Source organism: Borostomias antarcticus (genome assembly GCF_949987555.1).
Source record: "Borostomias antarcticus genome assembly, chromosome: 24".
Taxonomy (NCBI): Eukaryota; Metazoa; Chordata; class Actinopteri; order Stomiiformes; family Stomiidae; genus Borostomias; species Borostomias antarcticus.
Genome location: NC_140257.1, coordinates 8,753,286 through 8,769,519, shown reverse-complemented (window position 1 = coordinate 8,769,519; position 16,234 = coordinate 8,753,286). Strand labels below are relative to the sequence as shown.

At 46.8% G+C, this 16,234-nt stretch overlaps 1 protein-coding gene across 1 annotated transcript; it reads left to right on the top strand.

Moving 5' to 3' along the window:
- The first annotated feature begins 9,835 nt into the window (after positions 1 to 9,835).
- Positions 9,836 to 14,759, top strand: LOC311325655 (dehydrogenase/reductase SDR family member 4-like). Its single transcript, XM_084458381.1, has 9 exons — positions 9,836 to 9,948; positions 10,699 to 10,817; positions 10,972 to 11,149; positions 11,296 to 11,397; positions 12,031 to 12,101; positions 12,245 to 12,296; positions 13,901 to 14,035; positions 14,165 to 14,220; positions 14,449 to 14,759. The coding sequence occupies exons 1-9, from the start codon at positions 9,934 to 9,936 to the stop codon at positions 14,561 to 14,563; spliced, it is 843 nt and encodes a 280-aa protein (XP_084314507.1). The 5' UTR covers positions 9,836 to 9,933; the 3' UTR covers positions 14,564 to 14,759.
- Positions 14,760 to 16,234: the final 1,475 nt, after the last annotated feature.

Sequence of the window (16,234 nt, the reverse complement as noted above, 5' to 3'; positions counted from 1 at the left end):
TTTGAGGTCGTCGTAGGAGAGCCAGCGGTCGTTCCCGTCTCCCGGGCCTCCATCAGCATAGACGCCATCGCTGATGTAATGACCTACAGGACAGAACAAGTTGAGGGTGGATCACAAAGAACCCAGAACACAGGGGACAGAGTCAGCACAGGAAATGGAGAAGACGGAGAGGGCAGGGAAGACATGTTATTGGTCCAGTAACGCAGAACACAAGGAAATCAGACGCTACAAGGAGAGGGGAGACAGTCAGTTGATGTGATCAGATGTGTATAACGTGTGTGTGTGTGTGTGTGTGTGTGTGTGTGTGTGTGTGTGTGTTGACACTCACCTTCAATTAATTGCTTACAACTGTGAGTTATTTTCTTCTTTGTCTGTGTGTTGTATTCTTACCAGTAAAGCTTTCAGGTTAGTATAATAATATTATGTTCATGGACTGTATGTATCTGAGTTCACAGGTCAGTAGTTCTGTTGTTTTCTTCTCAGCCAGGTCGTTGGTCTACAGTAAGTGTGTGTGTGTGTGTGTGTGTGTGTGTGTGTGTGTGTGTGTGTCTTGAGGATGTGTGCGTGCCTCAACTATGAGACAGGGGCCATTTCATGTCTTATCCAGTCCAAACTAGGCCTCACCTGATGTGGTAGACGAGCCTATGTGGCTCAAAACGCTGACAAGACAGTATCTGAACCCTCCCTGACACGAGAGAAATACAAGCTAGTAATTACTAACACGCACATACCAGCTTTATACAATACACACAGAATCAACATGATCATGCCTGATGTTCTCATGTGTTATTCTCAACCATACAGTCGGCTGCTACCTTCTCTTTGAGTGTTTGATTGTGTCTCTCTGAGTCTAGAGTATCTGTCTCTGTCCTCCTCACCACATAGTCGCTCCCCTCTTTCTCTGGCTCGCTCTTCTTTGTGCTCAGAAGGACTGGATCGGCAAAGGACAGGACAAGAAAAGACCAGTCTGATCTCTATGCTTGTTCTCCAGCTCTGACTTATGCCGGGCTCACACTACAGGATATTTAAAATCCTAACCAATTTCGAAATCGGGTTACATCGCGCACATAAGGAGTATTTTAACAGATATTCTTCTTGCGCATCTCAAACAAGCACACACGGCAAGATTTGAAAATAACGGCTCAGCACACACTACAGGATCTTATCGTGCCCGAGGGAGCAACGAACCACTGGTCTCGCCGTCTCGCTTGTAAAGTCGGGACGTAATCTTAAATATCAAACATGTTTGATATTATCGGGGCCGCCCCGATGGGTCTGCGAGCCGATCGGGAGGTAAAAGATTGGATCTGTAAACCCCTCACATTACAAGATCATCTGGGCCGATCATCGGCCCCCGACCAACGTTCCAGACCAGATTTCTCCTCCGATTGTCGGGAGGGGTGAATCTGGGATAAATCGGCCCAAAAATCCTGTAGTCTGAGCCCGGCTTAATAGAGTGTATTCTACACCTGGTCCGTTCTGTGTGAGCTGTAACGGCGCAGAATCAGAACCCTTTACTGGGATGTTACCTGTGGCCGGTGGGGGGCTCTGGTTCTGGATGTGGTTCCGTCGGTTCTGGTTGAGATCCGGTGTTTGGGTCCTGTTGTCATGGAGAAGGACTGCAGATTCCCCAGATGGTCCAGAGCTCACCACCAGCTCTCTGGACAGGTGGACCGGGTCCTCTGTCTTCTCCAGAGTGAAACCTGACGTCTTTCTGAACCTCTTCAGATGGAGGACCAACACCCTGAGAAAAAAAAGAAAGAATCCAGAGAGAGTTGTAGAGGAAGGTAATGTTGTAGCTGTAGATATACTAATATAACTATATTATTATATTCTATAAGAACAAGAACATATATGAAAGCAAATTCCTAGTTCGTTGAAAACTGCATGGCACTAAACAAATTCTGATATGAAGAGATGTAACTGTAGCCTGTAGTAAAATATAAGATGTCATTTTAGTCTTTGGTGTTGCATTTCAATGCTGTATAATTATCACTGGCAAGTGTTTGGACAATAGAGGAAGTCTTATATGTCTATATGCATGCACAGACGAGCCCACAGAGGTCAAGGGTCAGCTCTCTCACCGAGGCAGGGTCAGTAGAGACCAGCGCAGGCCTGAGCTGGAACCCCCACAGTCACATCTGTAGTCCAGCTCCGTCTCCTACAGCAGAGAGGAAACAGCGGTCATCTCCAATATCGTTTACAGGAAGTACATGACACTGGAACACTTTTGAGCCCCGCCCACCCCCAATAAAATCAATAAATGAATTAAAAATGTCTAAAAATAAACGATCAACTACTAACTGATCCGTTAACTCTAACCCTAACCATAGCTAGTTGTGGCATATGGAGTCGGAGAAGGTTAGTACGAGCGCCTGGGGAGATATACAGACCTCATCGTTAAATACAACAACAGTGAATAGAGTCGAGTGTGACACTGACCATGAAATATCTGTGAAAGCTGTCCTTTACAGAATCGCCACTGATCAAATCCAGGGACAGGTTTGAATTCTTCTGCTGTCTTGAGGACTTCATTCCGCACCTTCAAAGAAAAAGGAATCAGGCTTAAACACACGATTTAGATCTGTTCCAGCTATAAATGTGTACAGTATGTGTGTGTTTGTTTGTGTGTGTGTGTGTGTGTGTGTGTGTGTGTGTGTGTGTGTGTGTGTGTGTGCAATGCATGCATGTTTACACACAGTATGTGCGTGTGTCTCACCTTCTACAGGTCCTTGTGCTCTGCAGCTGGAAGGTGAAATGTGATTGGATAGGGCAGGTATAGGTCCTGCCCATCGCCACTGCTTGTCCCTTCAGACCTGGAGCCAGAGACATCAGCTGGTTCAGGAGGCAGCCAAGGAACTCATGGGCATCCTAAACACACACACACACACACACACACACACACACAAACACAGGCACGCGCACACACATAAATGAATGAAACATACTAGGGAAAACCAGGTAAGAAAATACAGTGGAACAAATTATTGCATTTTGTTCTTCGTTTCACTCACTGAAGCCTTAAAAGCTGTTAAAAAAAAAGTCAGTCTATTCTTACGGTGCCCTAACTCTGCCCTAAACGCCAACACTAACCCCAACCTTAACCCTAACCCCAACCTCAACCCTAACCCCAACCTTAACCCTAACCCCAACCTCAACCCTAACCCCAACCTCAACCCTAACCCCAACCTCAACCCTTGCCCTAACCCAAATATGTCTTCATGATTAAAATGCTTGAAATTGATGCTTAATAGATGGCGGCCGTGACAACAGACATGCCCGCTATTCTTACGGCGCACATAACGACATTGAATCAATACAAAAAGACGCCGTAAGAATAGTCACTCCGCCCAAAAAAGAAGCTGTTACCGACCTTCTGGCCATTGTCCTTGAACTCTTCTGCCTCAGCTGACACACAGTCCTTAAAAGCCCAGAGCAGCCTCTTTTTGAGGCCCCGGTCGTTGGTGAACTTGGACACCTGGATCCCCACAAAGAACCTGCAGAGAGAGAGAGAGAGAGAGAGAGAGAGAGAGAGAGAGAGTTTTCACAAAGGAATTCTACTGTTGCTGTATGTGGACCATGTGTGGTGTGTGGATGTATTGCATTTTTCTTGGAGCAGCACTCTGTGAGTACCTATTGTGTACAAATGTGTGTGTGTGTGTGTGTGGGTGTGTGTGTGTGTGAAGCACCTGAAGAGGTTGGCTCCCGGTACTGAATTCAAGACTCTCTGCTGCTTGCGGAGCCCTTTGCAGAAACTCTGGAGGCTCAGAAGACTCTGCAGAGTGGAATTCAGGTAGCAGGTCTGCGCAAGGTTGGGGAACCTGGGATGGACAAACTCAGTGAGTCAGTAAAGTTACACACTCAATGTGTTTCGTTAGTTTGTGTGTAAATGTACTCTGTTGTGTGTTGGTGTGTGTAGCGTGTCTAGCGTGTGTGTGCAGCCAGTCCATTCTCTCAGAGCATACCCCATGCAGACCATCTGCTGGTGTGTGAGGGTGGCGGTGGGGGCGGGGCCTCTCTGTCCAACGTGACCCTCAGGAACCCTGATACTCGCCCAGTGCAAACTAGGCAGCCGACCCCTGTGGTCCGTGATTGCGCTGTGGGGTCACACACACAGCCAAGGTTTTAATCAAGGTCGCCGGGAATAATTAGTATGCCCCCCTTGCCTGTCATGCCTTCACCCTGTTTCAATAAAGTACTTGTTCACCTGTCCAGGGAGCTGGAAGCGCAGACGTCCCAAAGGTGGAGAGAGCCTAGTGAGGCACCAAGGGAATAGACAGTTGTTTACTAATAAACAACCGTACGCACCTGACGCACCAGGTGAGTGGTAGAACAATATACATTACTCTAGAACAAATATGATTTAGCATCTAGTCAGACGTTGGACAAGGAGACAACAGAGTTGACAAGAAAGACAGGGAGGAAGGCATGGAACGTACCATTCACGTGGGAGGGGGTGGTGGCTTCAACCACTTTGATGGGGGTGGCGGGTTCAACCACTTTGATGGGGGTGGCGGGTTCAACCACTTTAATGGGGGTGGGAGCTTCAACCATGTTGATGATGGTGGCGGGTTGAACCACTTTGATGGGGGTGGGAGCTTCAGCCACTTTGATGGGGGTGGCGGGTTGAACCACTTTGATGGGAGTGGGAGCTTCGGCCACTTTGATGATGGTAGCGGGTTGAACCACTTTAATGGGGGTGGGAGCTTCGGCCACTTTGATGATGGTGGCGGGTTGAACCACTTTGATGGGAGTGGGAGCTTCGGCCACTTTGATGATGGTAGCGGGTTGAACCACTTTAATGGGGGTGGGAGCTTCGGCCACTTTGATGATGGTGGCGGGTTGAACCACTTTGATGGGAGTGGGAGCTTCGGCCACTTTGATGATGGTAGCGGGTTGAACCACTTTGATGGGGGTGGGAGCTTCGGCCACTTTGATGATGGTGGCGGGTTGAACCACTCTGATGGGGGTGGGAGCTTCAACCACCTTGGGGAGGCTGGCGGCCTTCACTTTGGTGGGAGTGGTGACCTCAACCACCTTGGCAGGAAGGAGTAAGTTCACATCAATGGCTTTGACCATTGGGGTCAAGGTGGCTTCACCCACCTGGCCAGAGGTGGTCTTACTGGCAGGGACCCCATTCTCCTTGATGTGACTGACACTGGGTAGAAAAGAGAAATGGTGGCCAATATGAAACCGACTGCATGGTGGTGCTCCTGGATGATGTTTGATGCTGAATCATAGTATTTCTTACCTCTGTCGTGGGCTGCCTGCAGGATTAAATCGTTTCTTCTGTTTAAGAAGAAGTTGGTTAGATAAAGGTATGAAGCAGCTTTGCTTTTCATTTTCACACCAAAACAGTAAGCATGAGATAGAACCCCTATTAGGCCTAGTACAAGTAGGCCTCCCTATTCAGACAGCATAGTGCCAGCTTCTAAAGCACATTCTCCACCGCCACAAGCTGTGGGGCTGTTTCAGCCAGCAGTTCACATTATTGCTTCATTGTATCACAATAGAGCCGAATTCATAGCCCGGTCCGTTGGACTATATGAGCCAATATGAATAAAACGGGAACTGAGGCTGCTTAGACTAGAACTGTGCAGCAATGAACACACAGCCGTGGCTTCTAGAAGGTTCTGTCTACGGGAAGACGGGACACTGCGCCTGCGCGCGGTACAGACAATTTCCATAATATCTGTAATTAGCCTATTAGAATTGTTGACGGGGTATATTGATTTGAATCTGCTCAAATTACTGTAGGTATAGGCCTAACGTTACTCTACCAACCCAGGATAGGACCTACACATTTGAAGATATATCCTATTTACAAATCCAAGTGATTTAAATTGGGCACAGATCAACGTGTCTTGCTCACTTGCGCTCTTTCTCAGTAACCTGAACGTGAAGCACATCTACAGCTAGGCCAATGCTACTAGCCTCATTACTATCATTAGCCTACTTATCATCCGCTGCATTACTCCCAGCTTGTTCAAAAAGTTATAAATCTAGCTTCTTTTTTTTAAAGCAAGAGGGGTAACCTAGCTATTGTTGGAATAAGAAGACCTACCTTCCGGAAACAGCACGTAATCCATGGAAAGCAAGGCATGTTTATAACATTTAACACAGGCTAAATGTCTCTCGATAAATCACTGTCCATAATGAAGAGGGACCACTTTCCAGCCACATTTATATCACCCATGTCCTATTATGACATCATAGAGACAAACAGCTGTCAGAGCCGTGACGCAAAATCTCAAGTGTGTATCTCTGCAGGCCGGAGACTACGAGGGGGCGGGTCAACTGTCAATCAATTTTTACTTTGGCCAATCACAGGCTGACAATCGTCTTGTCAATCAAAACGTCAGGGCCGTGACGCAACATCTCCCCCCCCCCCACTGGCTGTGTAACCATGGTGACGTCGGTTACACTCCTCTCAACCGTCGCTCAGCTCAGAAACGTTGAATCAAACCGTGTCTAACTTTAACCCGATACACATTCATACCTTCTTACTGTCTAACTTTAACCTTATACACATCCATACCTTCTTACTGTAGCCAGAAAATAAACCCAATGAGTCCAGGAGCCAAAATGAAACAAAATAAATACTTAATAATGGTGTGAGTAACCATTCCCTCAACTGGGATACAGAACAATGGCCAGTAGCTGCCGTCACGTGAGGGAAGCAGCTAGGCTATCTGGCTTAATGACCCAGAACTCTGTAGTTCACAAGCTAAATACATACATTCATGGTTCCTACTTAGTTCTAACATGCTTGGTGACTTTACATGCCTGTTTTATATAGAAGCAAGAATAAAACGGGACACGTTAGATATTCGTTTTCACAGGCTGTCAGTCTGAGGAAACAGCCTCGCGCCTCACTCTAATAGGGAACCATAGCGCCCTCTGGTGGCGCAGGGCACAAACTACACAATTCATTAGAAAACCCCAAATAAAGATCAACAGGTTGGTTTTGGTGTCCTTCTTCCAGTCCCTAGTGTGGGTTGGGGTTAGAATAAGGGTTGGGGTTGGGACAGGATCTGACCTATAAGGCAAGGGGTAAAGGTTGGAGTGAAAGGATGAACCTGTGGAGGTTTGGGGTATAGTCCCATAAAATCATCCCCATTGGGTCTTGGCCCCCGATCTCCCGGGTGGGAGTCCAATGTTCTCACCACTACTCTATTGTGCAGTGGAGATCAGTGAGGTGCTTTTGGTGTCCTTCTTTATTTTGGTGTGCTGGGACTACTGCCTCTTTTGGTGCCAACAGAGAAATGCAGGTCAACATTGACCGGAGGGAGGGAGATAACCGGACAAACGCACAAAAATGCTGGCAATTGACACCAAATGCCAGACTAAAAACCTAGATGTCATACTTGACTTAGATCTTAATTTCGAAACCCACAACAAGAATGTGAACAAACAATCGTTTGTGGGCGGATACACAAAAAATATGATATACTGTTAAAAGGGAGGCACAAATGCAATTTACATAATATATACAGCATGGAGTGTGGTGAGTGTGTGTGCAGAGTGTAGTGTGATAGGTGAGTGATGTTATATGTATACGGTGTGTGCTATGTGTGTGCTGTTGAAGTATGTGAAACAAACTACATGAAAGAACAACATAAAACAGAACGCACCCAAACACCATGGTTGCCATTGCAGTGCCTGCACAGCTAAATAGGCCTATTGGAATAGAACTCATTCATTTTCATGAAGACAGTATTCCCTGTTTGATTTCTTGTTGTACTTATGTTTCATAGCACAACAGAAAGTTAATCTTTATAACATTGATCTGTTTTCATCTCTTTAGTGTCCTCTGAGTAAAGATTCTACCGAAATGTAGCTGTGATGCAGCTGAGGTTAGCAGGGTCCTGTTTGAGGTTGAGTTATTTGACCCATTTATATGCAATGAGAGGAGAGGGTAGGTAGGTAGGTAGGGGGTAGGTAGGTAGGGGGCATGGAGGGGTAGCTAGGTAGACAGGTGGGTGGGTAGGTAGGTAGGTAGGGGGCATGGAGGGGTAGCTAGGTAGACAGGTGGGTGGGTAGGTAGGTAGGTAGGGGGCATGGAGGGGTAGCTAGGTAGACAGGTGGGTAGGTAGGTAGGTAGGTAGGTAGGTAGGTAGGTAGGTAGGTAGGTAGGGGGCGTGGAGGGGTAGCTAGGTAGACAGGTGGGTGGGTAGGTAGGTAGGGGGAAGGTAGGTAGGTAGGTAGGTAGGGGGAGTGGAGGGGTAGCTATGTAGACAGGTGGGTGGGTAGGTAGGTAGGGGGCGTGGAGGGGTAGCTAGGTAGACAGGTGGGTAGGTAGGTAGGTAGGTAGGGGGGTAGGTAGGTAGGTAGGTAGGGGGCATGGAGGGGTAGCTAGGTAGACAGGTGGGTAGGTAGGTAGGGGGTAGGTAGGTAGGTAGGTAGGGGGTAGGTACGTAGGTAGGTAGGGGGCGTGGAGGGGTAGCTAGGTAGACAGGTGGGTAGGTAGGTAGGTAGGGGGCATGGAGGGGTAGCTAGGTAGACAGGTGGGTAGGTAGGTAGGGGGTAGGTAGGTAGGTAGGTAGGTAGGGGGCGTGGAGGGGTAGCTAGGTAGACAGGTGGGTAGGTAGGTAGGGGGTAGGTAGGTAGGTAGGTAGGTAGGTAGGGGGCGTGGAGGAGTAGCTAGGTAGACAGGTGGGTGGGTAGGTAGGTAGGGGGCGTGGAGGGGTAGCTAGGTAGACAGGTGGGTAGGTAGGTAGGTAGGTAGGTAGGTAGGGGGTAGGTAGGTAGGTAGGTAGGGGGCATGGAGGGGTAGCTAGGTAGACAGGTGGGTAGGTAGGTAGGTAGGTAGGTAGGGGGAGTGGAGGGGTAGCTATGTAGACAGGTGGGTGGGTAGGTAGGTAGGGGGCGTGGAGGGGTAGCTAGGTAGACAGGTGGGTAGGTAGGTAGGTAGGTAGGTAGGTAGGGGGTAGGTAGGTAGGTAGGTAGGGGGCATGGAGGGGTAGCTAGGTAGACAGGTGGGTAGGTAGGTAGGGGGTAGGTAGGTAGGTAGGTAGGTAGGGGGTAGGTAGGTAGGTAGGTAGGGGGTAGGTACGTAGGTAGGTAGGGGGTAGGTAGGTAGGTAGGTAGGGTGTGTGGAGGGGTAGCTAGGTAGACAGGTGGGTGGGTAGGTAGGTAGGTAGGTAGGTAGGTAGGGTGTGTGGAGGGGTAGCTAGGTAGACAGGTGGGTAGGTAGGTAGGTAGGGGGTAGGTAGGTAGGGGGCATGGAGGGGTAGCTAGGTAGACAGGTGGGTAGGTAGGTAGGTAGGGGGTAGGTAGGTAGGTAGGTAGGTAGGTAGGGGGCGTGGAGGGGTAGCTAGGTAGACAGGTGGGTGGGTAGGTAGGGGAGTAGGAAGGTAGGAACGGTGTAGCATGGGCACCATCCAACTTAGAACCCATCATATTTTGGAGAGCGCAGTAGTTTTCCCTGTGGGGGTGTAATTTCACCGTTTTGCAGTGCCCTAATTTAGGCTACTAGTGTTGCTGAACGTTTATTTTATTGTATTTAACATAAAATGCCACTGCTCAAGGGCCCCAGAATCAGTAGCCTACTAGATAGACAGGCTTATCATACTAAAATATAAACAGGAGACATGTAGGGGGACAAAAAACACCCAAACTGTTTGGTCACCTTAGGTGGTACCAAAATCTGGATTGACCCCTGTTCTAGCCTAATAGTGATCTGTATGAAATCAGCCCCATTACTAGCCTGAGATCTTCAACCCGGTCAACTTGGTGGAGTGGGCAGACTCAAAGCATGAGTCACATGATCATTGGCGGAACCAGCTATAAGGGGACTTTTATTTTGGAAAATTAACAAGCACTATTCCGGAAACAGTGTTGTTATCCAGCCAGCACCGCTTTTCAGTCTGTTCCATAAGCTAGTGTCCTTTGCTGGCTACTTGACTCAGCTTTTAATTTTAACGTTTTTTCATGTACCGAACAAAGGTAAGACCGTTTAAAATGGGAAAAATAAAGACCGTAGAAAATGCTCCCATAGACATTTATTAGCCTACCACCTGTTCTTCGGACATGAAACAACACAGACACAACTTAGAAATGCCCGTCTCAAGGGGTCCTCACAGGGCATGTGATACATGTACAATCTATAGGCTACAAACACATAAATGAACAAACATGTCTTCCTTTATCTCTGTTTCCCTTTTCCTCGGACACGGTCAACGACATTCATATTTGGCATGGGCACCTACAGGGGCTCCAGACACTGATTGATTTTTTAATTAGCTAATTGGAGCCGACAGCCTGTGACGGAATGTGCGCCCAGCACGGGCACACACACACACACACACACACACACACACACACACACTACAGTGGGTTGTATGTAGAGAAACAACTCTACAGACACCACATTTCTGAACACGGGCTGATGATTGTGCACTCTGACGGGTATCAGAACTAGTATCACTATTTGTCATAACAGAATCATCAGGTAAATAAACCGTGATACTTCATAGCATATATGCTGCATCTAAATATTGCGTGTGGTAAGTTAGGGTCTGATTTTGTGTCTCTCTGACTGGGTCTTCCTGTCAAAGTGAATAGTAAATAGTAGCCTCATGCTGTTGACACTTCTGTACACTGAGGTATTAGTTAGTTAAAATAAAATTTAAAAGTTAAATTAGTTAGAAAGTTGTTCTCAAGCCATTGTAATTGGGACTTTTGCTTTCTTCTCAGGGCTGTATGCTGAGGAGTGTTTTTACGTGCCTTATGGCCAATCCAGTCAGCGGGCACAGAAAAATGTCTCAAAGTAGTCTTGCTGGAAAGGTTGCCATTGTAACAGCCTCCACCGAAGGGTAAGAATGTGTCCCATCCCAGTGGGCAAACCTCGCAGGTAGTGCATTTGTCCATTGTGCGCACGCCCTCACCTCACACCCACGTGTCACACACACACACACACACACACACACACACACACACACACACACACATCCCCCCTCTCTTTCTCAGGATCGGTTTGGCTGCAGCGCAAGCACTAGGCCACAGGGGCGCTCATGTGATTGTGAGCAGCAGGCGCCAGGCAAACGTCAACAAGGCTGTGGCGCTGTTGCAAAGTGAGAACATACAGGTCACCGGGACAACCTGCAATGTTGGAAATAGCGAAGACCGAGAGAAATTAGTCAACATGGTAGGTAGGGAGACACCCCAACTGACCCTGCTGTCTCCCACAGACCTTGTGGAGCCTACAGCTAATTTACCTCAGGGTGCTGTCCAATGAATATTATTCCAATGAATGAGCACTGTTCTGATATATACTTCCTCTGTTTTGTTCAGACAGTGGACCAGTGTGGAGGGGTGGATATTCTCGTTTCCAACGCAGCCGTCAACCCATTCTTTGGGAACATCATGGACTCCACAGAGTCAGTCTGGGATAAGGTGCACCAAACGTCTTGTAAATGGTGCTGTATAACAGCTGTGTCATCAATTGAATTTGCGCATGTCCAATAGGGCTGGGTATCGAGTCGAATTTCAAGAATCGATTCGATTCCGATTCACAAGGTTCAGAATCGATTATCACGATTCGATTCGATACAATATCGATTCGGTTAGTGTTACAAAAAAACTTTTTTTTTGTTGCTGTAACCTTAATTGCATGACTGCCAAGTTATGCAACACATCAATACTAGGGCTGGGTATCGATACTGATTTCCAAAAATGAATGAATGAATGAACTATTCAAACCTTCATTTATTCATTCATTCATTAAATAAAAGATTGATTTTGGGATTCATGAATCGATTCTGAATCATTTGATTCAGAATCGATGAATCGATTTTTTAAACCCAGCCCTAATGTCCAACAGGTTTCACTGCGTTGTTCGTCAGTGTTGCTTCCACCCTCACTTTCATGGACTTTGTTTAGCTATATTTTCTGTGTAATCAGTTGGCGCTCTGCTAATAAGAGTGAGAGTTCATCTTTGTGTGTGTGTGTGTGTGTGTGTGTGTGCTTACTGCTGATGTGCCTGTTTATTTCATGACCTTAATAGACTCTCCCAAACGTCTCTGTCAGATCCTGGATGTGAACGTGAAGTCAGCTTTCCTCCTGACAAAGCTTGTGGTGCCACACATTGAGAAGAGAGGGTGAGAGTGACTGTCTGTCATGTAGATTTAACAGATAGAACGGGGAATAATCTCTCTGAACTCTACACTGTCCTTTGTAAATAATTAACTTTGCTGTTAGTTTACAACCTTTAATGATTGATAGCGTTGTTTTTGTCTTTCAGCGGTGGAAGTGTTGTGTTTGTGTCTTCTGTCGCAGGGTACCAGCCTATGCAGGTTTGTGGCAGGTGACACAAATGACATTGGTTCGATACATAATTTCAAAATGTCAAAGTGGTGTGATGTAGAGTCTCTCGCTCTTCCTGAATTGAGGTTGAATGAAGGTTTGCACACGCCACCATGTGGCGTGTGCGGCTGTAGCTCAGTTGGTAGAGCGGGTTGTTCAGTGATCGAAGGGTCAGTGGTTCGAATCCCAGCTCCGACTGTCCACATGTCGAAGTGTCCTTGAGCAAGACACCTAACCCCAAATTGCTCCCAATGAGCAGGTTAGCACCTTGCATGGCAGCTACCGCCATCGGTGTGTGAATGTGTGTGAATGGGTGAATGAGAGGCCGTTGTAAAGCGCTTTGAGTGCCGCTAAGGTGGAAAAGCGCTATATAAGTTCAGACCATTTTACCATATATTGTTGTATGTGGGGCAATCAATGACTTTGATGTCCAAAAATAGAAGATAGTTTACTGGAATACATTGACAGAACACAAAGATGAGGAGGTTTCTTAGATGAGTCAAACACCAACTTTAATACAAAATTCTGGACACATGCAGTTGTACAGTAGCAGGTTGCAAAGGCAAATACAGTACTAAGAAACGATGTCTTTAAATGGTCTTTAAATGGTCTATGTAAGCAATAATAACACCATATAAGAACAGAGAGAGGTTATTTTTTAAGTTTTAGATGAATACTTATCGAAAATATAAGCGACTGATAGTCGATAAACATAATAATTATTCGTTGCAAGGCCCGGTCTCTTGTGATTGATTTTCTGTATGGAAGGTCCTGACACAGCCATCGCACAAAATGTAAAGAAGCTAGGCTACAGTTACCATGGAGATGAAGCACACAACCAAATGCGGAGAGGGTGAATAAATATGGAACCGTTTGCGACCGTTTGGTGCACAACATGAAAAACGTCTGAATTGACTGTCACCAGCAGACCTCCCGGAGTCCGATAGATACCCCTGTGTCTGCTGTGGATGTCGTAGCATTTAGTTAACACACACACACACGTCTACACAGACATACACCAGCCCACTTCCGGCTTTAGGCCTGGGCCATGGCAAACACACACCAGTATTTGCCATGTCTCCCATATGATGCTTTTTTAGCCTCTCTTACTCTGAAATGTAATTTCATGTAATGTATTGCTTTAGAAATGTTCTTAGCCGGTAGACAAACATACTCCAGGAGCTTGCTCGATCGCCTTGTTGAGAGGCGTCAGGGAAGAATTTTTACAGCTCACTTATCTGGCCCCCGGGTGATTCGTTTTTTTTGCATCCCTCTGGAATATGTAGAGGTGGTTCGTATGCCCACCTCCCTTGTTCTCTGTAAAGCGCATTGTGTTGCCTCTGGGTATGAAATGCGCTATACAAATAAAGCTTTGATTGATTGATTTAATCGCTGATCCGCGACATGTGAAAGTGCCACACACCCACATCTGGCCAACTCGGTTAACCAACGCAGCTTCGAGAGTGAAGGGGGTCACATTTTCTCTTAATGGCTGTCGGTTCGGTTGTCTCTTTGTCTTGGTCGGTGACGTGTACTGCTGATTATGACATCATTTCCCCCATGTGTGTTTAATGGAGCCTCTGTCATTCCCCAGGCCTTGGGTCCATACAGTGTGAGTAAGACGGCCCTGTTGGGACTAACCAAAGCTCTGGCCCCGGAGTTGGCCCACAGTAACATCCGGGTCAACTGTGTGGCCCCCGGTGTCATCAAGACCCGCTTCAGCTCCGCAGTGAGGAACCCCCCCCACCCCCCCGCCTGCACTTATTAGATCCAAGAACCAAGTGGCGGAGTCTGAGAGCTTGGTAGTTGATTTGGGACTGGCCCCCTTGTGTATCACATCTTTGTGTTCTCTCCTCAGATATGGAAGAATGACAGCATAGCAGAGGAGTTCAAGAAGCAGCTCAGCATTAAAAGGTCTTACATCTTCACTTAGCTTTCATTCTTAACATAATAATTCATTTAATTTAATTTATAAAGCACTTTTCACTGTCAGACAAGTATTTACAGTAGGCTACACTGTGTGTGTGTGCGTGCGTGAGTGTGAAAGAGCTGGCCATGCTCGATCATTTATAAAGGTTAAAAAGAGACTGGTGGACCAGTCTTTACTGCATACTTAGTTGTTTTTTTCTTGGCCCCTCTCAGGGTTGGAGAGCCAGAGGAGGTGGGGAGGGTGATCGCTTTCCTGTGCTCAGAGGACGCCTCCTACATCACCGGGGAAACCATCACTGTGACAGGAGGAATGAGCTGCCGACTGTGAAACTTGATACTTAACGTTAAGATTCTGACAATAAATTCAGGTAATACGGTACTAATTTATGCAAATGTAAAAAACATTAGGCGATTAAGACGTGTTTTATATAAGTATATTTTAGCGTAGAAACCCTGGCAATGTACAAAGTTTAATAGATGTGATTATTCCTCTTTTTGTGATCTTGTGTTAATAAAAGCATGAAAAAATACTTAATATTTTACTATTTGTCTGATTGAGAATGAGGAATGGAAGACTAATTTAGGACTTATTTTAAATGTAAGCTAATACTTTCAATGGACATTGGTGTGGTTTGCTGAATGCAAGGCCATTCAAGTTCCTATAACATACATACATTGTATAGCTAGCTGGATTGTTATATTATTATTTGATGCAGTAATTGTAGTAGTGGTCAACAGATTATAGTAGTACTACATAGACCTGGTCATGGGCCGAAGTCGGAGCTAAATATTGCTGTTAACCGCCCTGTCAGGGACCATTCATTGCACCATTGACTTTTTGTCACTGTCTGCACTTAAAGTCCCAGTTAACCAAAATCAGAGATTTGCTTGAAAACACATTCTATGTGTTAGTGATGCATTGCTGATAACATGTAAAAATGGGATGAACCATGCGTAGTACTGAATTGTGAAGTTAGACCAGTTTTGTGTTTTTGACCAGTTTTGATTTCTGGATTTTCTGGGCGGGCTTAAAACGGTACCGGATGACGTAGAGCGGTGTTCTTAGCATATCCCCGCCCTAACACTATATAAAGCTAGAACGGATTTGAATCTTCGGTTCTCCTGCTCAATCTTGAGTCTAGAATTAGCTAGTTTTAACCAACAGTCTAGAATTAGCTAGTTTTTCTTAGTTAGCAATGCCTATGCATAAAACTAAACGAATATGCATCCTTCCTGGATGCCAGCAGGAATGGGATGATAAGGTCTCCTTCTTTCACTCCTGAGTAAAGCTGAAATGAGAAGCAAATGGTTAGCATTTTTGAAGAGCCATGGTGTTACAGAGTCTGTCACCGCTAGCGCCCGCCTCTGCAGCAAACACTTCACTCCCGAAAGCTTCTGCAATTATAATATGAGGCTTTTGGGTTTCACGGACTCACGACTGGTCCTGGTGAATTCGGCGGAGCCAACCATCTCCCTCCCCGGCCTCCATTCTCCTCCTGTCAACCATCTCCCTCCCCGGCCTCCATTCTCCTCCTGTCAACCATCTCTCTCCCCGGCCTCCATTCTCCTCCTGTCAACCATCTCCCTCCCCGGCCTCCATTCTCCTCCTGTCAACCATCTCTCTCCCCGGCCTCCATTCTCCTCCTGTCAACCATCTCCCTCCCCGGCCTCCATTCTCCTCCTGTCAACCATCTCCCTCCCCGGCCTCCATTCTCCTCCTGTCAACCATCTCTCTCCCCGGCCTCCATTCTCCTCCTGTCAACCATCTCCCTCCCCGGCCTCCATTCTCCTGTCAACCATCTCCCTCCCCGGCCTCCATTCTCCTCCTGTCAACCATCTCTCTCCCCGGCCTCCATTCTCCTCCTGTCAACCATCTCCCTCCCCGGCCTCCATTCTCCTCCTGTCAACCATCTCCCTCCCCGGCCTCCATTCTCCTCCTGTCGCATCAACCTTTGGTGCCGACACCGCTGCCTTGTGTGCTTATAGCTTATTAACGTTA